The sequence below is a fragment of the Megachile rotundata genome, chromosome 10 (assembly GCF_050947335.1).
Source record: "Megachile rotundata isolate GNS110a chromosome 10, iyMegRotu1, whole genome shotgun sequence".
Lineage (NCBI taxonomy): Eukaryota > Metazoa > Arthropoda > Insecta > Hymenoptera > Megachilidae > Megachile > Megachile rotundata.
The window spans coordinates 6,499,373-6,525,454 of record NC_134992.1 but is presented as its reverse complement, the minus strand read 5'-3'; the positions used below and the strand labels follow the sequence as shown (position 1 = coordinate 6,525,454).

The window sequence follows — 26,082 nt, the reverse complement described above, 5'->3', positions numbered from 1 at the left end:
ATTAAAATAGAACGCGGGTAAATCGTGACCCGGATAAAATGTCAATGTCGTCGATGTATTACTGAATATTCAACACTATTTCGACTAAAGTTGGATTTATCAATTTTTGAAGTGGAGTTTAAATAGCCGCGAGCCGATGTGGCAGAATTGAGGATCAGAGGAATTCAGACGGATCACCAATTAGGAATTCTCAAATTTCCTAATTGGGAGATTTATAGATTCACTAATTGAAGGGGACAAAAATTTCTACCTTCTCAACTTCTCAACATCTCAAATTCCCATCTTCTCAAATTCCCAATTTCTCAAATTTCCATCTTCTCAATTTTCCACCTTCTTAAATTCCCACCTTCTCGAATTTCCACCTTCTTAAATTCCCACCTTCTCGAATTCCCACCTTCTTAAATTCCCAATTTCTCAACTTCCCAACTTTTCAAATTCACACTTTCTCAAATTTCCACCTTCTCAAATCTGCACTTTCTCCAATTTCCACCTTCTCAAATTCCCAACTTCTCAAATTCCCAACTTCTCAAATTCCCAATTTCTCAAATGTCCAACTTCCCAAATTTCCACCTTCTCAAATTCCCACCTTCCCAAATTCCCAACTTCTCAAATTCCCAACTTCTCAAATTCCTACCTTCTCAAATTCTCAATTTCTCAACTTCCCAACTTCTCAAATTTCCACCTTCTCAAATCTGCACTTTCTCCAATTTCCACCTTCTCAAATTCCCACCTTTTTAAATTCCCACCTCCTCAAATTCTCACCTTCTCAAATTCCCACCTTCCCTAATTAAAAAAATTCCAAAACTCCACAATCAGAAATAAATTCTAATTACACCACCACTCCTATAACACCTTCACCTAATCATAAAGAGTGATTAAACCATTGCATGTTTCATCAGATCCCTAACACAAGATGGCTTCGCAGCGGAAATTACTTGTAAACTATTAACCGATTAGGTATTAAAAGGCGTTTCTTCGAAAATTTAATATAGCTGTAATAACACATCACGTCCACACTTATGTTATTAATTTTTCAAGCTAGTATAGACGGACTTATCGAAACAACTGGCACTTAGCGTAAAATCAACGTGTAATATCGACTGAAAAGTGGTGTGCGTGTTTCACGCGATAATCGTCTTCTCTTTATTATTCCATGAACTGCTGGAAACGTGGAACGAATGAAAAATAATTGTATTGGAATAATACATGAAAATTTAGGTGAAAACTCTAAATTGTCAACAATAAAAATATATTAACTATAAATTATATATATTCATATTTTATGAAATTATATATATAATAACAAAATTAGTAGAATGTATAAAAGAAAGGTACAAATATAATAATAGTAAAATTACTACAAATATATAATAATAAAACGAATACGAATGTACACATAATATAATAACAAAATGAATACAAATATTATAATAACGATACGAGTCCATAACAACAAAACAACCTAAAACACATGACAATAAAACAAATAGAAATATACAATAAAAATCCACATCAACAAAATTTTATAAAATATATAATAATACAATTTTTGAAATAGAAAAAAACCATAACTAAATTTGTACCGAACAATGCTATATTAAATCTGGTATCAGAAATTCGAGGGCTATTTTCGCATCGTCGCGATTCTTCGGTCGCTGGCATCTTCCTTCATCCCCGATTTAATCGGTTCGCCCTCGTCGCGGCGAATACCTCGTTTCCCGCGTTACGAATATTCCCTGTGAAATTATGGAATACGTGGCATACTTGTCGATTGGTAGTCGAGCTTTCGATCAAAGAGACGTACATAGCTCTCGTTCGGGTATGTCAATAACGGGCCGACGTCTTTTGCATCGTCTGCGAGTCGATCCTTTGTGATTGATGAAGCGACCACTGTGACATCTGCCGATTATGTCGCATTCACCATATAGGCTTCCATTAAAAGCAAAAAGGGATTCTGATCGAGGAATTCCGTCACATTGACGTCGAGTTGGTGCGTGAAGAGGATGACCCAGGTGTTTAGACGAGCTCATATTGTTCAGAATAGAAAAATAATTTGTTTTGTATATGTAAACTTTACGTAGATAAAGGCTTTTCTATAATGTTCAAATGACAGTTTGAAAGTTACAGACCCTGATCCACGAAGAATTTAAAAATGACACATTTTGCGTAAAATAACTCTGTAGATGGCCCAAATTTGTCATTAAAATTACATTCGAGAACTCTTAGAAAAATAACTATTCCTTCTTCATGATGAATCATGACTCCAGTCTATTTCTTCCTTTAACAAAATATTAAATGTTCGAGCCGATCATAGTTTCAACGCTTTCAAATTACAAATGTTTTGAAATGTAGGCTTCAGATCAAAAACCTTCACACAGACCTTCACACGGCGTACAGCTCTCTATCGAATTGTGCCAGTCATATGACACCCTATGCGATTGCTTGCCTCGTATACGCAAACTTTATGTACCGATGTCAACTCACGAGTTGGCGCGTGAAGAGTCTCAGGGGTTTAAAAGAGCTACTCCGATTGGTCAGAATAGAAAAATGGGCGCCACACGTATTTTCGGCGGTATTGTCTTGAGCGATCGCACATCAATTACGCCAAAAATGACAGGCAAACATCTCGAAAACGGAATAGTGCGAATTGCGTGATGCAATTGTTATTGTCATTATTATTCTTATTTGTCGAAATGTAACGGAAGTGTTACTGTGGGAGCTTCTTTTACTTTGGGTCGATCACGCGCCAACTCGTTAATCGTGACGCTGTTAATCCTGTTTTTTCCGTCTACAGTGTTCACAAGAGTCTCAAAGTTACACACATTAAGCCACGAAGAATTAAAAAATGACTTATACTTTCCGTAAAATCACTCTCTATCCGCTTGTACCAGTCACATGGCACCCTCTGCGACAGCTTACCTCGTATACGCAAACTGTGCATAGACATGCTGTTAAGGCTGTGTTTTTTCCGTCTATAATATGCACAAGAGTCTCCAAGTTACATACACATTTTAATTCGCAAGCACCTGATCCGTATACCGTAACATAGAAAAGTTAGTTCGGTCGAAGGTTTCTCATTTACGAAACATTTCCGAAAGCACGAACACCGCGGTGTTTTGTATGCGTTTCAAGATTCGCGACCAGTTCTCGGCAATCGGAATATTGTTCACGTAGCTGATATTCACGATGCATGCTTTCCACCGTTTCGTAATGGAAAAGACGGCGAAGACGTCGACTAGCAGGAAGTAGTGAACTAGTTATCAAGGAAGGAACCAGTGAACTTGCCTGCGTACATTCAAAGGCCGACGGTCGGATTGAAACTGTCAAACTTTCGACCCTAAGTTCGAAGTTTCTTACCGTAGCTTCCGGCCGTGCTGTTCTGTCCGACAGACAGTTTGTGGTAATGTACGAATTTGTTCTGCCGTTTTCCTTTTTGTTAAGGGTATCATGATCGTGATCGTACCTTTGGATTCCATTGGAATTTATTTGATGATCATTTATAATATTAAATTAAGTGTTTAGCACTATAATATATAAAGTGAAATGTTCAATAGTACATATCCAATTAAATTTTCAATACTAAATATCAAACTGAATGGTCAATATTACATATAAAATTGTCTTCACATTCTTAAGATCTGAAATTCCTAGATGACCAAATTCCTGAGTCTCAAAATTCCTAGATTTCAATGTTCACAGATCTCCAAATACCTGAATCCCCATATACCTAATTTCCCTAATTCTTAGATTTCCATATTCACAGATCTTCAAATACTTAAATCTCGAAATTCCTAAGTCCCCAAATCCCTAGATTTCCATATTCATAGAGCTCCAAATACCTAAACCTTTATATTCTTAAGTTCCCGAATTCCTAGATTCCCAAATTCCTAAGTCCCCAAATCCTTAGATTCCCAAATGCAGAGATCTCTAAATACTTAAATTCTCAAATTTCTAGATTCCCAATTTCCTAATTTTTAAAATCTCTAGTTTCCCATATTGGCAGATCCCCAAATCCCTAAATGCCCACATGCATAAATCTCCAAATGCTTATATCTCTAAATTCCTAGGTTTCCGAATTCCTAGGTTCCCAAATTCCTAGATTACCAAATTCCTAAGTCCCCAAATGTTTAGATTCCCAAATGCAGAGATCTCTAAATACTTAAATTCTCAAATTTCTAGATTCCCAATTTCCTAATTTTTAAAATCTCTAGTTTCCCATATTGGCAGATCCCCAAATCGCTAAATGCCCACATGCATAGATCTCCAAATGCTTATATCTCTAAATTCCTAGGTTTCCAAATTCCTAGGTTCCCAAATTCCTAGATTACCAAATTCCTAAGTCCCCAAATCCTTAGATTCCCAAATGCACAGATCTCTAAATACTTAAATTCCTAAATTTCTAGATTCCCAAGTTCCTAATTTTTAAAATCTCTAATTTCCCATATTGGCAGATCCCCAAATCCCTAAATGCCCACAGGCATAGATCTCCAAATGCTTATATCTCTAAATTCCTAGGTTTCCAAATTCCTAGGTTCCCAAATTTCTAATTCTCAAAATTTCTCAATCCATCCATAAGTGTCCAATTCCCCATATCTCCAAATTCCAAACTCACCAATCCTCAAAAAACTCCTCAGAATAATAGAGAATATCTTTTCCCTCTTAACAGACACATTTATCGTACGGAAGCCATATTTGTTCCACATTGTAAAGTCATCCTATATCTTAAAGATAAACCTCACGAAAAGATCCCTCGTGCAGGGTGAAACACAGCTCGAACATGATCTCGTTTGAATAAAATCACGTGTTCGAAGGTGAAACATTCCAGTCGTACAAGTATCGCGATTAATATTGTTCCACTTATCGTTCGAGATCTCGCAAGGAGCAAGAGTACACATTTCTCCGCGGTTATCTGTTATCTGGTATCGTTGATATCACGGAGAATGCAACCTGTTCCACGATATACAATCGCGATTTATGGATTCCGGATTCTCCAACACCCACGACCGCATAATGCGATTCATTTTATGGATCGTCGCCGCTCACACGATTTATTCGTGACCCTACTTTCTGTTCTGTGGTTTTACATCGAATTTATCTGATAAACTTCCCCTGACACGACGGACATTTTTGTTGTTGCAAACAAACTTCGACCATGAAACAGAATTTCACGAAGTGCCGTTACCGCGACGTTGCTTTATAGCGGGCAATCGCAACTTTGTGCAGTTATTCGTCTTACAGGTGCACACGAATCGTTCATTACTTTTTTCTGGTTGGTTTCATGCACAAATTTAGTAATTGTGCAGAATAGTCACTTTTCGAATTTAAAAATTTTTTAATTTTTTTCTTGCAAATTTTCGAATTTTGTATTTTTAATTTTTTTTGCATTTCAATGATTTTTGAAGAATCGAATTTCAATAATTTTTCAAGAATTATCGAATTTTGGGAATTTTCAGAGCTAAAAATTATAAAGCTTTGAAATGTAAACAAACTTCTTTAAAATCACAAGATTTGTTAAGGTGATTAATTTCCATGAAGATAAATAATTAATGTGTACACTAATTTACACTTTCTTCTCCATTTACTCATTTGTCTACTTCATTTTCAATGTCAAGGTTATATTTTGAAATGTATGCATTGCTTAATAGAAAAATTATTATTAACATTGAAACTACCAAAATAATCAAATGATCGCTCTACAAATTTCGAACTATAAATTACATATTTTAAGATTTTGTATCTGCGCTAGTTTTCATCCAGATGAAAAATTCATCCTCAGACTTTATGTTTGGTTGTTTATTCATTTTCCAACTTCATTTTCAATTTTAAATAAAGTGTACACCGGTAGGTTTAGTGTTAATAAATAACTTCAAAAAAATTCATCGAATATTTCAAAAAGTTGCTTCCATCAACCAAGTCACCTAACCTAAAACTCTTTGAAATGCAAACGGTATCTTGAAAAATTTCCGCATTAAAATCTGTTAGAATTACACAGTAACAGATCACGACTGAGAGTAAATAAAAGCACATTTATCCGAATATATTTTAATTTATTAAAGTAGTAATTTTATAGCAAATTAAAATGAATGACACGATTAATACACGTGGGTGTTCACGATAACGTAACGATAGAGTAAACTTTTGTTCATCGATCGATCGAGTTTATATACGATAATATGCTTCATTCTTAACAAAATTTACCGCCAATACAGCACCTCTATGTTGAACTTTTTGCACGCATTAACGAAAAGTTATACCATCGCACAAAATGGACGATCAGCAATTCTCTCTACACCGTCATCAAGGGAGTCGGAATAAAATATTTATCGCTTAAAGTATAGAATTGATCGCGCGATTACGAACCGGTAGCCATCGCGGAACAACAACAACAACAACGGCCGCTCGGGGAAATTAAGCGAAGTGCCGTTACCGCGAACATTAGCCGATTTGCATGGCATCGGTGACCTAATTCATGCTCGGGATACCTCCTTGCACATCCGCAGCCCTTAAATCGTTGGCGTGCAACGCGATGCATTCCCCGCGCGGCTATCTCCGATACAAGATAACGGATAGTCGGCCAGAAATAGATAGCCCAGCCGCCTCTTCTAAGATCCCACACGGCAAATGAAACGCGATTATGTCCCCGTTTCCTTCGCAAGATGAACGGCACTGCGATCGGTGTCGGTTTGGATTCGCCCGGGACACTGTGTGATTTAAGGCGATCATCGATTGCGTTCGATTTATTATGCAGCCGCGAGTTGCGACGCTGAACCACGCTTTCGCCGCTGGGAAATGGAGGCGCGTTATGAAAGCAAGGTTTAATGTTTGTGGGTTTGAGTATTTGAGAATATTTGATATTTGGGTGATAGGATATACAAATTTGGAGGTTTATAGGTTTATGGGTTTACAAATTATCGCGTTGTCGAACTTTTGAATTTTGTAAGGTTGGAATTTTGGAATTTTGGAAATATGAAATTTGAGAGCTTGGGAATTTTGGAATATGATAATTTGACAATTTGAAAATTTGACAATTTGACAATTTGACCATTTGACCATTTGACCATTTGACAATTTGACCATTTGACCATTTGACAATTTGACCATTTGACCATTTGACCATTTGACCATTTGACCATTTGACCATTTGACAATTTGACAATTTGACCATTTGACCATTTGACTATTTTAGATTTTGATAATTTGAAAATTTTGTCAATTTCACAATTTAATAATTTGACAATTTGGAAATTTTGAGAATTTGAAAATGCGACAAGTTGGGAATATGAGAATTTGGGAATATGAGAATTTGGGTAGATGACAATTTGGGAATATGACAATTTGGAAATATAACAATTTTGGAAATATGACAATTTGGGAATATGAAAATTTGAGAATATTACAATTTGGGAATATGAAAATTTGAGAATATTACAATTTGGAAATATGAGAATTTGGGAAAATCAGAATCTGGGAAAATTAAAATTTGGGATTATGAGAATTTTGGAAAATTAGAATTTGGGAATACGAGAATTTAAGAATTTCAAACCCTCAGAAATTCATAGTTTTTGAATGTCAGGATTTCAGGATTTGAGGATTTTAGAAAATCCAAATTTCGGAATTCTTAAATTTCCTTCATATTAATTTAAATTTTCAAATTCTTCTCCCCCTCCCCCCTAATTCCGAACCACCTAAATTATAGGACTTCCTAATAACTACATCCTTGAATTTCTAGATCTGCAAATTTCTACGCCACTTAATTAATAAATCTACAAATTCATATGTCCCAAATTTCCAGTCATTGTATCACTAAATTTCCGTATATCTAGGTCTACAAATTTTAACGCAACTAAATACCCGTGTCTTTCAATTACATAGTCACCAAATTCCTAAACTTCACACACTCTGACCTCGAAATTCCAAAGTTCTACAATTTCGAAGTTTCCGAATACCTATGTCCGCAAATTGCTAGGTCTCCAAAGGTTGATAAATCCACAAAATTCTGGACCATTGTATTATTAAATTCCAATATTCCTAGAATCTTACAAAGTGTTTAAATAACCCCTTGCCGTATGATTAGTTTGTCAGGTGCGTCAGTCAGAAATAACTATTAACTACAATAGTATTAAAATCATTAAAGAAAATCAAAATGTGATGATGGCCTTTGTATTCAGCGGCCTTTGTCTATACAAATTATAATTGAACTTGAACTTCAAATTAAAACGTATTAAATATTCAAGCAAGATTTGTCGTACATTTGGGCCATAGGTGCGTCACGAGTCTGGCTCGTCAAAATACTGCAAGGGGATAATTATGCATTCTAATTACCGAGCCATCAAATCCTTAAACTCCAAAATTTATATTTAGCAAGTTTAAAAACTATGGAATGTGATTAGAAATTAAAAAATGTAGAGGAACAGAAATTTAGGAAATTAAAAATGTACAAATTACTAAACAAATTATTATTTACTGAATTAAAAATCTAGTATTAAATACTAAATAGGAAATTTTTTAATTTGAAGATTTAGCAAGTTATAGAATGTTTGAATTCAGAGAATTTGATTGATTGATTTTATAAGGGACTGCTATGATCATTGACCCACCAGAAAGTCTGCGAATTGAGGACAATAGTTTACTGACGACATTGTGACCCACTAAATTGGAAATTTAATACTAAATACTAAATTGGAAGTTCCAATATTCCTAGAATCTTACAAAATGCCTAAATAATTATGCCTTCCAATTAACCATCAAATCCTTAAACTCCAAAATTTATATTTAGCAAGTTTAAAAACTTCAGAATGTGATTAGAAATTAAAAAATGTAGAGGAACAGAAATTTATGAAGTTAAAAATGTACAAATTACTGAACAAATTATTATTTACTAAATTAAAAATTTAATATTAAATACTAAATTGGGAATTTTTAAATTTGAAGATTTAGCAAGTTTTAGAATGTTTCAATTCAGAAAATCTGATTCATTGATTGATTTTATAAGGGCCTCGACTGCTATGATCATTGGCCCAGAGAATCTGAGAATTGAGGACAATGGTAGTTTACTGCCGACATTGTGACCCATATGCAATGTTTACCGTGTTGAAACGAGTCAGTGTATCTCATGACAGTGTCAGGGGTTGATTTCCTTCCTAATTCCTCCGTCACCGATTGAAATTCTTCGTCGATGCGAAGAGAGTCGATCGGAATTTAAACGGTAGGAATTACGTGTCCGCCACGAAACGAGAACGAAAACAAACCCGTCCGCGTTCGAGTCGGTGATCGATGACGCGAACGAGATCGATTCGACGATCGCGAATACGTGGTGGCGTTAAATCGATAAACTGGTCGGAGGATTAGGGGCGGGTTACTCCCCTCCGATGGCAACGCGTAAATAATTGCATTACCTATCCTATGGCGCGTAATACACGATGAATGCCAGTGTGTATACCCAGGGTACGCTAACGATATTGCCCTCACGTCCGATCTATTTGCTTCGGGACATCGACGCCGAACAACGAAATCGAACCGGCTCCTGCGCGTTTTCGATTTTAATCAGGTTAACCCTTTTGCCGTGGCGGGGTCTACGCTGCTATGTACACTCTCGGTCAAAATAGCACGTGTGTTTAATTTCTTTGGAAAAATTTGAAATTTGTTGTTGATTGACAAGGGACATCACCAAGGTGTCACACGCGGATTTTAATGAAATTGACATATGTGGTAACTTTTTAAAAATCATTTGATACGTATTGTTTTATATCTGCGGACATGCATGTTGAGGAGGTGAAAATAACCCTCAAAGTTCGGGGTTGGAAACACATTTTCTTTAATATCTCGGAAAGTGGAGGGTGTAGGAAGGTGAATTTTTTTTTAAATTGTGTAGTTTGTAGTCAGGAATTTAGTTAGTGACAAAAATTTCGGGAGAAATTATTTATTTAAATAATATATTAAAAAATTGGACTTTTTTTTCAATTTTTCACCCCAAATGCAGTTCGATTTTTTTGCGGATTTGTATACGAAAAATATGGATCAAAATAGGGGATACGTGTTTTTGGAATTTTTTGTTTATTGCAATTTAGCAATAATTATTACATATAGAATTTTCTCGTACCTTTTACGGAGAAATGAATTAAAAAAAAAATTCAGAAATTCAGAAATCTAGAAATCTAGAAATTTGAAAATCTAGAAATGTGGAAATCTGGAAATCTAGAAATCGAGATATGTGGAAATCTAGAAATCTAGATATGTGGAAATCTAGAAATTTGAAAATCTAGAAATGTGAAAATCTAGAAATTTGGAAATCTAGAAATGTAGAAATCTAGAAATGTGGAAATCTAGAAATTTGGAAATCTAGAAATGTGGAAATCTAGAAATCTAGAAATCTAGAAATCTAGAAATCTAGAAATCTAGAAATCTAGAAATCTAGAAATCTAGAAATCTAGAAATCTAGAAATCAGGAAATCTAGAAATCAGGAAATCTAGAAATTCAGAAATTCAGAAATGTAAAATTTGAAAAATTTTAAATAGTAGAAACTTAAAACCCCAGAATCCTATTACCGCTCCATTGTGACGAACTTTCTCAATCATTAATTATCTCATCTTTATAAAATACTTGCACAAACTGTTCCAAACGCAATTTCACGATATTTTACGATGTAATTCCTATATCCGGGGATCTTGCATTGCAATCACTCGTTTAATTATTCGCAAAAATAAAGGAAAGAAGATCATGTACTTACATCTTGGACCTTCCTGTGCACGATGATTTTGTGCCACTGATTATCATCGAACCGAACCCTGCCCGGTTTTATATGAAGATCTAATCTTCCTTTGGCTAAAGTCATTCCAACAGCTGCTCCACCGTCTCTCAGAGACACGGTTAGATAATCATCCCCTTCTCCTGAAACAACAGGAAAATAGCAAGTGGTTAGTTTCATATAAATTAAGGCTCAGGTGCAGTTTTTTAGAGTTTATTCAGTGTAACTACTTTAATAAAATCATTCCTAAAAGTAATAAAATTTTGTCAGTAAAATTAGTAAATTAATAAGTAAAATTTTACCCAGTTACTATACATATAAATATTAAAACGGTAGAACGATTCTATCATTTTTTACTTCAGAGAAAATCCTAAAAATGACAGATTTATGATTTATCATTTTGTGTTCAAGAATTATTAAATTTTTTTGGAATTTTATAAGGAAATGTACTATAATAATTTTATGAAGATATCGATAAATAAATACTTTTTCAAAGATATAGCTATTTACGATTTTACGTAATTAATTTCGAAACTGATTTACCTTAGTAAAGTAAATTAACGGTTGTGCGGCGTTCGTTGCTGTAATTATAATTGATTTCGTACACAATTACTATTATCTGTTCTATTGTTTGTTATTACAGACGTAACAAGTTGATTGCTTTAATTAGGTTAATGAAATAATTATACAATGAACGCATTGACTGCCGTAGTGAAAGCAGGTATTTACACATGTGCTATGATATGTTTAATAGAAATTAATAAATAGATGAATATTTAATTTTTTAATTTTATTGGTTAGAATATTCTACGTTTGCATATTTTGCAGTTCTTTCATATAATTTAATATAATTTGCTACAATTCGATATAAGTCGACATAATTCAATATAATTCGATGTAATTTGATATAATTCGATATAATTCGATATAATTCGATATAATTCGATATAATTCGATATAATTCAGTATGATTCAACGAAATTCAATGTATATATTCAATATACATTATTTAATATAATCACAACTTTATTTCCTCTTTTTATTCTAAAATATATAAAGCATGAAGAAGATTTTTAATGCTAAAGCTACCAGAATTAAATATACAGTTACTTTTAAATTATCAATTAACTGCAAAGATAAATAAGTAAATACTGAAGCATCAACTAACATTTTATATTATGCAAAAATTCTTGACATCAACAAGACATGTAAGACAATTTGACGAAACCGTGTCAATAAAATTTACGTTTGTCATTCTTCATCTCAAGAAAGTGTGACAAATATTTCGACGATAGCTTGTCAATAATTATTAAATTACTAATTGCAGCAGCAATTTGTATTATTGCAAATGTAATAATACTTTAATACGATCAAATATTTAAAATGAAGAAAAATACGTAAGTAGTAATTTCATCTGCAGACCTGCAATAAATCATTTAACTGTGTTGCTAATGATTTGTTTCTAATAATTCCTGGAATCAGAATTCACACAGCAACTATGTTTAATCGTTAATATCTTCCAAGCAATTAGCCGTCTGCAAAATAGACTATTCGAATATTCAACTAAATGTTCGCTATAAAGTGGCAAAGTTTCATAAATGAGAGAGCGTAACATTTAATATTCAAACATATTATATTTTCCCCTCGTTAATGTCAAACTATTTAATATCTCGTTTGCCGCATATTTTCAAACTGATATCTCTCGACTATTATAATTTGGCCATTGTATACTCCAGCATAATAATTTTCGTAGATGTGTCTGTAGAGTTTAAACGCTTGTGTGCGATTGGGTTGCATGCAATACTTCAGGTGTATCATTGGGTTCACGTGAAAATCGTTGAAAAGTTAAATAGACTGATCGTAATTAAACGGTGAAGGTTTAAAAGAATTGTCAATGTTATTCGAGATTTTTTAACAGAAAATAGCATCGTAACAGTTGATTGTAACACGAAGTTTAATTAACCCTTCATTAAACACACGAGTAATCTACATGGCTGTGTTTACCAGATACATGTATCAAGTAAATTTATTCAATCATTACTTTTATTATTTCAATACAAAATAACAAGTTTACAGGATTATTTTTCTCTGCTTTCGAACAGCTTTATCAAGTTAAAACAAATTTTATATTAATTTTCAGATGTGTTGCTGTGTTAAATTTTGGTAGATCGACAAAATTCAGGTTACAAGTTATTTATTCAAAATACCGGAGAGTTTAAAGTTTGAGCATTCTTGTTCGGAGTTGTCCTTTTTAGGCGATTTACGAAGAATTATCGCGTCATTTAGGCATGACATGCCACTCTAGTGACTTTCGGATAGCATCTCTCTGTACGATTCACTATAGTTTCGCCAATGTCGTAGATTACATAGCGCCAGTTTCTCTTGGTTCATAACATAAATCAGACTGGTGACGCACGTTGCAGATCAAATGTGACAAACCTAAATCGTATTTGCGTAAAGATCGTTTTGCGTTCGATACTAATCGTAATTTGTATAATTAATCTCTTAGGCACGTCGCGTCACTATAGTGGCTTCCGTGACTACCATCTCTCTGTACGACGGTCCACTATAGTGGCTTTCGCGAACGTCATCGTAGATTACAAAGCGCCATGGCTCACTCTACTGTCTCATTCACCGTTTCAATCGAACGATCCTTTTCATATGTTTTGATTCACACTTCTTTGCCTTCACCATGTTTTATAAGAGTATTAACAAATCCCACAAAAGTACATTACATGTAAATAAAAGGTACCAAGTAGTTTAGGCACCATGAGAGCACCTCTTTGCACTAATACACGATATTGGAAACATTTGGAAATTACATATTTTGTGAATTTTCTAAAAAAGTAAATTATCAAAGTTAAAGCATATCATATCTTTGGTAAAATTATAATTTAATCATCAAAAATTTCGTTCCAATGTACTCGCGTAGAGAACAGCATTGTTATACATTGTATTGATGTTTCCACGTAATTTGTGTGAAACTCGTACAGAGAAGCAGCATCGTGTTAATAAATTTTGTGGATTGAAATAATGAACACGTCAAACGACCATTTAACTGCTTTGATAGTTTCAGTATTAAAATACTCATTACATGTCATGCGTGTAATGTGATACATACAAGGTACAAACTGTACAGTCAGGTAGTTTTAGAGTGGCTGGAAGTTCTAATAATGATAAGCACTTTAAGGTGCACTTTTAGGACGTTTTTCCTACAATTATAAACCTCAATTTTATAGAATAATTCAATTTGTAATTATTTTTGCAAAAAAGCAGCAATTTCCTAGATAAAGGATTGACATTTGACATATCGAAAGTTTGTTACATTTACAGAATCGAATGATAAAAATAAAAATGTAATTGCGACTCATAGAACTATAGAACATAACGAGTAATTTCGTTATCCTTTCTATCTCATGAGCCAGCCCGAAGCCCGAACAAAATTATAATTCCCGTTAATTCCGTGCAAACACGAGCGTCCTACATTTAATCCCACATAACTCGAACATAATTACATCGAGCACCGGCTGGCTCGCGACCACCTTTCCCACAAAACAATAAAAATAAAGTGTCGTTTGCCGCGTCTTAATCCCTGGGCTTGTTACGAGCTAACCGACAGACTGGCATAATCCTCGAGCTTTTCAGTTCGCTCGCGGCGATAATTATTAACGACGAGCTCAGTCGTTTTAGCGGCTCCGAGCGACCGCACTGGGAACGAAAACCGGCGAAACTAATGGTAAGCGGATACCAAACGATTTATACGCGTCGTTTTATGTTCTAAGCCGGCTTCAAACTCATTTCATTGGCAAAGAAACTGCAAAAACAGTGATTAATCGCGTCATTTGCGTTTTAACCACTCTCGCGTACACGTCGAGTATACTTGTCACGAGAAGGTGGCAATATTTCAGCTCGAATCACGAGTATACTCGCTACGCACGAAAAGAGACGATTTTTGCTAGTTAGTGTAACAAGGGAGTGTTATGGAGAGATTTCTGGTAAGGGGATTTCTTTTTGGGGAGTTTTGGAGAAGTTTTGAATTTGGAGGTGTGGGAATATAAGGATTTGGGGAGTCAGGAATTTGGCAATTTGTTTGGGGATCTGGGTATTTGAGGGATGTGGGAATTTGGGGATCTGGGGATTTAGGGATGTAGAGATTTGAGAATGTAGGGATTTCAAATTTTTGAGATTTGGGGACGTATAGATTTGGGAATGTAGAGATTTGGGTATGTAGAGATTTGGGGATGTGGGAATTTGGGGATGTAGGGATTTGGGAATGTGAGGATTTGGAGATGCGAGAATTTGGGGAAGTGAAAGTTTGGAAATGTGAGAATTTGGGGTTGTGGGGATTTGGGAATGTGAAGATTTGGAAATGTGAGAATTTGGGGATGTGGGGATTTGAAGATGTGAGGATTTGGGGATGTGAGAATTTGGAGATGTGAGGATTCGGGGATGTGAGAATTTGGGGATATGAAGTTTTGGAAATGTGAGAATTTGGGGATGTGGGGATTTGGAGATGTGAGGACTTGGGAATGTGAGAATTTGGGGATGTGAAGTTTTAGAGATGTGATGATTTGAAGATGTGAGAATTCAGGGATTTGTGGATTCGGGGATGTGAGGATTTGAGGATGTAGAGATTTGGATACATAGGGAATTGGGGATTTGGAATTTGGGAATGCATGGATCTGGGGATGTGGGGACTTGGAAATGTAGGTAATTGGAGATGTAGGAATTTGGGAATGTAGGAACATGAAGATGTATGGATTTGGGGATGTAGGGATTTAGCAAAATATTAATTCGGGGAATATAAAATTTTTGAAATATAGACATTTGGAACTCCCCAAATTTTGAGATATAAATTTTAAAAAATATGCAAAATTTGAAAATGCGAAGTTTTTGAGAAATAAATATTTAAAAATACAAAAAGTCGAAAATACAGACAATTAGCTAAATAAAACTATAAAAGCACCCTTTAGGGAAATAGCCGTTCGAAACTTGCAATCTGACAAAATTTGTAGCACGTATGTGGCACGAATAAATGTTTCAGTTCTATTTTCTCTCATAAAATAATAAACACACTGCACGTTAATTCATCGATTTCCAAAAGTGATTTGTCACGAATATAATCTAATAGAGGAACGATAAACAGAAAAAGTTAAGTTAATAATGAAATATTGTCAGCAAACAGTTTCGTTCATTGATAAATAGAAACGTTACACGCATTGAAAATTGTGACATAGAAATGTTTTATTGAATACCAATAACTGATGTGAACAGAAGAGCATAACTTTCAGGTCAGCGACCTCGCTTGATATGCACATATGGTTTATATATTTGTACGACAACGTTTCAAAGTCATAAAGTGTTCCATCAAAATGTTACACAAAAATATCGATACTTTTATTGAAAAAGATACAGTTTGAGGTTTTAAATTGACACTTCTATTTTATCGGTAGAAACAAAAAATCTACAGAATTGGATGATTAACCCCTTCCCGTGCCATTTACTTATCAGATGCGTCAGTCAAGATTAACTATTCAGAACTAACATTAAAACGGACAAAGAATATTAAAATGTTCTAAGTATTTTATATTCAAGGATTCTTGATAATGCAACTGTAGAAATAAAGATACAGAAAGTGATATTGTACTGTTTTAATTTGATTTGTGCAAAGCTCTTATTTATTAATTAACAAAAATCTTTAAGACTTTTAAGAACTGTAACACTAACAAAAACTTTTAAAGAAACTTTACTTAAACACTATTTAAAAACTCAAAACGTTTATAACGACTTTTACGACTTTCTTCCGCCTAATCTCTAAACGCCCTTCTTTCGTAGAGGTCTCCAATCAACAACCCTCTTTTATTCCGCTTGCTTTTTCAAAGAAGAGCGAATGAACGTCCGCTCGCTCTTGCAACGTCGGTAACCTATGAGGTGCGATCATTAAGTTCCGAGACTGGTATATTCAGATAAAGTCACCTATTTCAAATTTGTCTACCATCCTCTTCGAAGTAGTCTCCTTGTGCAGCTATGCACCGATCCCAGAGCCTCTGGCATTTTTGGAAAGCTTCCTAGAAGTCTTCTTATTGAAGCGTATCAAGCACCTGCTGCGATTCACGTTGAATCTCGTCCACCGTGTCAAATCGGCGACCCTTGAGTTTTAATTTCATTTTGGGAAACAAAAAGAAATAACAGGGTTCCAAATCTGATGAATACGGAGGGTGAGGAAGAACGACAATTTTCCATGTTTCTTTTTTTTTTATGCCCTTTTGTTCCAATTTGGAGTCCATCGTGATTTCGCAAAGGAGAGCGTGCGTATGCTACCATAAACTTGTACAACACAGGATTCAATGAAGATATCGCTTCCAAACTTCGTGTCATACGTCTCCAAGATTGTTATTCTTATGTTTTGCGAGCGCATGTCAATCGTGTCATTCGTTTGGTCACAGCAGACACAATTCTGGAACTTAATGATCACACCTCGTATATAAATGACTAATAATTTAATAACATTCATTATCGATGTTTACCAGCGTTCGGTCACCAACAGCTGTTTTGACATTTTCTCATTCCCACACAACTTATACTTGGATCTAAACTTCAAGTTGAAGAATATTCAATTGAATATATGGAAGAGGTTGAAATAAAACATAGTAAGATAATATTAATTACATTTTACAAATGCAAAAGTATTTGTAAAATATGTTAGACCATTTAATCATAATTTTACCACTCGAAACTTTCAAGCAATTAACATAATCTGGTCTTGATTTATTTAAACCGTACTTCATTCTTTCACATGTGTAACACAACATTTCTCTTACACGATCGTGCGTATTTAACCGTCTCTTTCTCCGAAAACATTGAAACTGAACTTCTACCTGCACTCTATTATTAAATACACAGGGAACATTGTATTAAAGGCAGACAATATTCTGTCCTTTCAAAATATTGAAATTGAACTTCCACCTCCGCGTTGCTGTTAAATATACACTGAATTCAAAGATGTATCCTGCTTAAGCTGCAGTTGAAGCTTTAATTAGTAATTCATACGTCGCGTTTTACATCATTTTTAACGTCAATGAGTACGGATTTTAGTAATCTATAATTGTAATTAATACTAGCAAGTTTTTAAAGAAATAATTTACATTATTGAATGTAGTTTTTGAATTATTTTGTAGTTAGTGAAATTAAATGTAGCTATTTAATAAATAATAAAAATTCTTTTCTATATGAAAAATGTAAAAGAAGTGGAAAATAAACTCAATATTAAACAAAATTTATTTTATCTAGCTTTTAAGAAAATTATTTTAAATGTCTTTTATGGATGATTTAAATAATGTAGCTTTCAAAAAAATATTAAATTTGCAGTGTAGTTTAAGCAAAATTATGAAAATTACTTAAATGCAGTTTTAATGGAATGATTTAAATAATTTATGTGTTAGACCAAAATTATTTGAATAATGTATATGAGGTTTTATACCAAAATTATTTGAATAATTTATATGTGGTCTTAGACCAAAATGATTTCAATAATTTATCTGTGGTTTTATACTAAAGTGATTTAAATAATTTAAATGTGATTTTAGACCAAAATGACTTACTATAATTTACATGCAGCTTAAATGGAAAATGACTTAGATGTGGTCTCAAAGAAAAATAACTAAAATAATTTAAATATGATTTGGAAAAAAGATTCAATTAATTTAAATGCAGTTTAAACAAAATGTCTCAAATGTGGTTTCAAAGAAAAATGATTCAAATAATTTAAATGTGATGAGGAAAAAAATTGATTTAACTAATTTAAATGTGATTTTAAATAAAAATTATTCAAATAATTTAAAGGTGGTTTCAACTAAAAATCATTCAAATAATTTAAATATGATTTGAAACAAAAATGACTCAAATAATTTAAATACCCTAAAAGAAGAATGAAAAAAGAATTGTAAGAAAAATGTTTTCTATTAAATAAAACTGATATAAATAAATGCACCTTATAAAAAATTAATAGAAATAAACAAACAATTTATACAATATCGATCGGAAGAATTTCTCGCGTATTAAAAAATGTAGCACTGTTCAAGCGATAATCTGGACGTGTAAGAACAAAAATACAAGAGGCTAACTTTTTCTTGTATTTTCCTTTTTAATTTATCACGGTATTTTATCGCAAGATAACAACCGTATATCCCCGCAATCCTAACGTTCTAAACATTACATCAGCTGGTATTTGCATTTAAACAGTGACCGCACGCTAATTATTCCGGAATTAAGCCACATAAAAAATGCAGACGGTGCTTTCGACTTAATTGCGTCTCCTCATTTGCATATGCCTAACTGCATCACGCGTGCAACGTCCTAAGCTCGCGTTGCAAGCCTTTTGTTTTGTGCCAAGAACGAGACAAGATACTCGAAAACCAGCGAGATAACGAGCCGCGAGTATTTTGGCTGGGGTTTCAAAGGCAAGAAACTTTGAATCGATAAAATAGACGTGATTATTTCGCGCTTTGCCTGAGTCGAGCATTTCTCTAATAATTTGAAAGCAAACTTGAAATTTGTGGATGATATTTGAGAATTAATTTTATGGAGAAATAAGTATTTTATCATAGAAACTAGTTACAAATATTTGATTTACAATAGGAATTATTTATGAGTGTCTGACTTAGGGCAGTAAGAGCAGTAGCTCTTCAGCGCCATGTTCTTTAAAGAAGTAAATAAAAACCAAACAATATGTCTCACTTGCAATAGAAGTTATAAGAAATAGATAATTATTTGAATTATTATTATTATTTGTTATTATAATTATTTGTTACATAAATAAATTTCTATTTCTTTGTACAAGCAAAACTATGATAGTAATATTGTATAAAAATTGTGATGAAAGTAGTATAAATAAATCACAGTTATTGATTACATAAATCTATTATTATTTCTTTACAAGACACATAAATTTTTAAATGTATATTTCGTAAGAATTATGTAATAATTATTAATAAAAGTAAATGCATGAAGTTGTAATAATTATTTATTGAAGGCTGTTTATTGCAGACATTGAATTTTTTCATTAAAAATTGTTAACAATTTTAATATATTCCTTAGAATATTGTATAAGTCATATCATATGAGTAGTCTATTAAGTGAATTATTCAGTTTGTAAGAATTTTATATAATTTATTATAATTTATTATATATTTATTATATTATTTATTTGTGACTCATTCTGCATTACATACTAATTACAGAAATTAAAAAATATTTTTACATTTGCATAGATTTATTCTGTTCCTAATTACTATTCATTTGTTATTACAAATTACAAACAATTACTAAATGAAACTTCTACATCTACAGAATTAATTTTAATAAAATTATCATATTTCAAAAATACTATAATTGTAATTTAAAATTATTACTTTGAAGTACACATTAAATACATGAATAACAATTGCAATACCTATTTTTCTAATAAAAATGTGCGTGAAATTAACTAAGAAATATGTATATAAATAACAAAAGAAAAAGTTATTAAAGTGACTCTACATGAAAAAAAAATTACTATTACTATTATAAAGAGTGCGTTAATATGATATAAAATTTTTAATTACCATTTGGGCAGGAAGTACGACCGCATAGATTGCCTGTTTGAACAAAAAAGAGGTTTTTTAAATACAAGTATTAAAATATGTTTATGACACATGAATGAGTATGAAGTTGAATATTAAAGGAACAACGTGTTTTTAATAATAGTTTTATATGTATGGAATTGAGTTCTGTAAAATATTGTTAAAAATAAAATTAAATGGAAATTTTTAATTTTTAGTGGTTTGGGAAGTTGGAAATTTAAAAATTTTTTAAAAAGTTGGTAATTTAAGGATTTAGGGATTTAGGGATTTAGGAGTATAGGGATTTAGGGGTTTAGGGATTAGGGATTTAGGGATTTAGGAATTTAGGGATTTAGAGATTTGACGGTTTAGGCATTTAGAGATTTAGGGGTTTAGGGATTTAAGAATTTAGAAACTTAGGGATTCAGGAATTTGTATTTATGGAAATTTAGGAATTTTAAGATTTGAAGATTTGGTGATTTGCGAATTTTGTAGTTTGAGATTTGAAAATTTGGTGATTTGAGAATTTTGTAATTTGAGGTTTTGAAGATTTAGTGATTTGAGAATTTTGTTATTTGGGATTTGAAGATTTGGTGATTTGCGAATTCTATAATTTGAGATTTGAAGATTTGGTGATTTGTGAATTTTGTAATTTGAGATTTGAAAATTTGGTAATTTGAGAATTTCGTAATTTGAGATTTGAAGATTTGATGACTTGAAAATTTGAAAATTTCATATTTGAGAACTTGGGAAGGTGGAGATATATGTAGAAATGTAGAAATTTGCATCTTTGAGAATTTACAAGTTTATAAATTTAAAAATTTCGAAATTCGAAGATGTTATAATTCTGTGAAGCTTAGTGAAACTAATCTAGTGAACTTTTTCTACATAACTTTTGCTTTCCTTAACATATTCGTGTACGAAACTACCAACCCCCTTTAGTTCATAACAATTTTAAAAAATACATTTATTTAAAATATTAAAAAATAATTATTTTTGTAATATGCCAATAACCTCAATTTCATCATATAATTCGAACTTCAACCCTGATCCAAGAATATAAGAAATAAAAATATGGTAGTTAACGGGTTAAATCACCCAAACATTCCCCAGATTATCGATCAAGTAAATCTAGACCATACCCGAGAAATCTTATCGCGCAAAAAACTGTTTGACCGCATCTTCACGAATTCTGCGCCTAACGGAAACGCTTTTTCCAAGCTTTATTTTCTGGCCTTATACGTAGATACGCTCGTTCGAAGCTGCGTCAAGCCAGAAAACCCACTCTATCTTCCTTTTTCCCTTGTCCTACTTGTATTTTTCATCTAGCCATCGCATTTCTGGCAGTTTCAAGCTCGTGACCCCGTCGCGGGGCTACTCTCGCGCATTGTTTCACGTTCGTTAAATATGCCTGCGTCGAAACTGTTTCGACCGCCTGGGGATTTTTAGGCTCCCAGCTTGTACGCTCCGGAGAACTCGCTGTTCGGCAAGTTTCAACCTCTGTAAAAGCACGATTGTGCAACGTGTAGCATGCAGAAATGCTTGCACGAGAAAAGAGAAACTTCTTGCGTTAAGGGCTACATTTTTGTTTATTTAGATTTCAGTTGAAATCGCGGTATGTTTCAACTTTTACCCTCTACAGGTATTTCACCCCGCTTGCGCGGTGGATCGTGGAAAAAAAATTTTGTTCCGAATAGTACTTCGCTTGAAATATAATTTTTTTCCATGTTCTTATCGTTATTTATTTATTTATTTAGTTTATAGTATTTATTTATTTAGTGTATTGTATTTATTTATTTAGTTTATAGTATTTATTCATCTAGGTTTTACTATTTATTTATTTAGTTTATAGTATTTATTCATTTAGTTTTTACTATTTATTTATTTAGTGTACAGTATTTATTTATATGTATAGTATTTATGTATTGATATATTATACAGTATTTCCATATTATTTTATCAAATTTATGTTCCAAAAAATAATGTGTAATATAAGAAAGTTTGATTTATTATTTGGTATACATGGATTTTTATGATGTTTAAAAATTCTGATGTACTAAATCAAAAAATTGGTAATAGCGTTAGCATATAAATATAGGGTGTCTCACGACTAGTATAGGTCTCTGAAATGGACCAATCGGAGCGCAAGGATTACGCGGTCTCAGCCGATAGGCTCGAAGCTGTCGCTCTCGCGTCTGTGCATGCGTAATCGTCGCGCTCTGATTGGTCCGCGTTTTTCTTTAATAAAAGGGAAATTTTATTCAGGGAATAATTAAAGGGCAATTTTATTCAGAAGTACGTCAGCTACTCCCCATTTCAGAGACTTACACTAATTATGAGATACCCTGTAACGTGTTGATTTAATGTTTGTATATTGTTTACGATATTTAACAGATACAAATTATGCAGTAAATGAATAAATATTAGCACAGAAAAATTTCATATAATAAACAATTTAAATATTTTCATAAATCGAAAACGCGACCATAGTTTCAAATAAAGAAATTAATAAACAATTTCCCTTGCACTGAGAAAATTGTGCAAGGAAACATCGATAAACACTTTCTAAATACAAAACGAATAATTATAGTAAATATAACAATAAATAATGAAAACAGTAATCTATAAATCGATGTCACATAATGGGAACAATATTGAATATTGAAAACAATAAATTACTTGCATATATTTAGAGACACAACATGTTACCGCATATCACAACATATGTATAATAATTCACATTTAAAACGCTTATATGCGTTGATTGCTCCATTATGACATTAAACTCATTTTATTAAACGTCGTATCCTAAAATTGCAATTATGACGCACTCAGTTTGTATCAAGTCTCTTTCATCAGCTAGCGGTATTTATATTTTTCCATTAACGGTCTGAATGCCAGTGGCGTAGATCTCGTATGAGATATTACATCGGAGGATTCGGAATCAGTCTCTTGAACAAAATTCAAACGGCAGCAAAGTAGATACGTTATCAGAAAAGAGGACTCCTCTGGGGATGACGTCAATAAGAAGCCGCCAATTGCGGTTCCCTGGTGCTAATTATCGGATCTGAAGGCTCGGATATTAGCTACGGATACACGTGACAGTGGCAGGAGATGCTTTCGTAAAAATTAAGAAATAAAAACTGGAGGAAGTAAACAAAAATGAGAATATAGAACAGTAGAAATGGGAATATTTGACGAAAGATATAGGAACAAAAAATGTGGTCAAAGCACTTTGTTTTCTTGGGAAAACGGTCGAGAATCTATTCTTTTTTTTTAATATATAGAAATTATAAATAGATAGATATAATTACAAATTAATCAGTTTTATTTCAATTTATTTTAATTCATTGTAATGCGCAAACATTTCTATTTCAATTTACTTCAAATTATTATGAATGAACATTTCACTTTTAATTCACTTTAATTTTTCATTGAGCGCAAACATTTGTATTTTAATTTATTTTAATTTGTATACAAGGGTAAATATTTTCGAATTAATTTATTTTAATTTGTTACTAGGTACATATATTTTTATTTTAATTTATTTTAACTTGACTGCGAGGGTAAATATTTTTTACTTAATTTATTTTAATTTGTGACTAGGTGTATTTTTATTTTAATTTATTTTAACCTTGTAAGTACAAATATTTCTGTTTTAATTTATTTTAACTCGTTACTAATTTCTTCACCAAAAAATAAATCGAAGGGTTAGCACAGCTATCTAAATGTTATTTCTATTAATAAGCTTTCCTGTTGGCAATTCCAGTTTTTCATAGATAAGCCGTAATCCGAGCCAGCGAGTAGACATTATAGAGAAAAGGGGTTTAAAAATTGAAGTCTCCTCTTCGGGCATAATTTCAAGAGCCACGAAGATGGCGGTGCAATTTTGAAGCAATTTACAGAATACGAGAGGAACGTTTACTTCAGTTGCAGAGAAGCTGTAAGAAGCAGCAACTGCAATGCGACCGACTCGAATATTTCGGCATTTCCATGTATATTTAATTCATGGCGAACACCGCAAAAGGTTTCGGTGGCTAGCGAACGAAATTCACGAAACTCGATGCACCCTGGAAATTTCGTACATGTAAATGATACAACGAGTTTCAGTTTTATTTTACACGTACAAAGTTCGGACCATCACTCTCGAGAATTCGGGAGATCAGAAATAAACAATGCGAATTTATTTTTACTGCAATGGTGTAAGTTTTGAAAGCAGGTTCATGAAATTCTACGTGCTCTATATTATTTATAGTAATGCATTATTTATAACGGCAGAGCATTATTGTACTGTGATGTACTGTTTATTATTTATAACTATACTTCTATTATTTATTATTTATGATATTATGATATTGTATTATTTATTATTTATGACATTTCAAAATTGTATTACTTATTATTTATAATAACATTGTGTTATTTATTATTTATGACAATATTGAATTATTTATTATTTGTAATACTGATTAAATTATAATATTTATTACGAAATATATTTTCGAGTTTAACAAGAATATAAATTTATGAAATGGTAAATGTTTTGACATTTTATTTATAGAAATGCAAGGTCAGAGATATTATAAATTTATGAAACTGAACATGCATCGTCAAATATAATGACACGTTTAATAATAATACAAATTTATGGATTATACCTTCAGTATTATTTTATTTATAACAGTGTAAGTTCAGGAATAATAAGAATTTATGAAATTTTATATCTTTTATTAAAGAATATAAGATAATATTGAATGTTACTTAAAATATGTTTCTTATTTTTGGATTATTTTCTCTTTCTAAAAAGATATAAGATAAGTTTTTCTTACATTTTTTTATTAAATATTATTGTAAGAAAGAGCCATGTTACGATTCTCTTTAACATATTCTTTATTTTATTTTGCTATTATTATATTTATAAATGCTCGTATATTTATAGCAATAGACTTTTAATAGTGTTATGAAACGCAACATTGAAGTTAGGTTACGCATAAAAGTTAGATTATGTATATTATTTTAGATTTAGAATATAGTTATGAAAGGGTTAAATAAAAAGGTTACATAAAGGGTTAAGTAAATATTGGAAAGAAAATATAATACAAGTTCTACTTTAAGAGAAATTCACTTAAATAGAATTTTAATGAAAGTTCCTGTGATGAAAATGATTTAATGCATCAAAGATACCAAAAATAGTACGTTGGCTGCCATAATAAAAAAGACGAAAAGATAACACTAAAATTAAACTAATATTTCATAAAATAATGTTATATAACATTACATATTATATAACTGTAATAATGTTATATAACATTACATATTATATAACTGTAATAATGTTATATAATATTACATATTATTATACATATAATATAATATTACATAATTCTTCATAAAACATATAACAAAATGTTTCTCTATAAATATTATTTATTGATTCAATTTTAATACTACTACTACCAACAATAATACTACTTCTACTATTAGTAATTACTAATAATAAATATTTACTACGTATTATACAATATAACATAACGTAATATAAACAATTTTCAATTATCCAATAATATGTAATCTAATATTTTAATAAAATGATATAATATTTTACCTAAGAAAGAAAGCAATCAATTATTTGTTAAGACATTTTATAAACAATATCAAGAAAAATGTCTGCATTTATTTGGCGATCAACGTATTATAAACTACAGTCTCTGGCCATCGAAGAACCACTATTAATATTC

At 32.1% G+C, this 26,082-nt stretch overlaps 1 protein-coding gene across 6 annotated transcripts in view; it reads right to left on the bottom strand.

Moving 5' to 3' along the window:
- The window catches only part of Nrx-1 (neurexin 1), a 583,956-nt gene that overhangs the window by 288,744 nt on the left and 269,130 nt on the right, over positions 1-26,082 (bottom strand). For 4 of the 6 annotated variants that reach the window (XM_076536346.1, XM_076536345.1, XM_076536349.1 and 1 more), the window contains exons 5-6: positions 20,348-20,380; positions 10,728-10,888 (exon numbers count right to left, since the gene is read on the bottom strand). In XM_076536346.1, the coding sequence (XP_076392461.1) occupies positions 10,728-10,888; positions 20,348-20,380 (194 nt within the window). The remainder of the gene's footprint in view (positions 1-10,727; positions 10,889-20,347; positions 20,381-26,082) is intronic. The other 2 variants (XM_076536348.1, XM_076536350.1) reach the window with 1 other exon arrangement.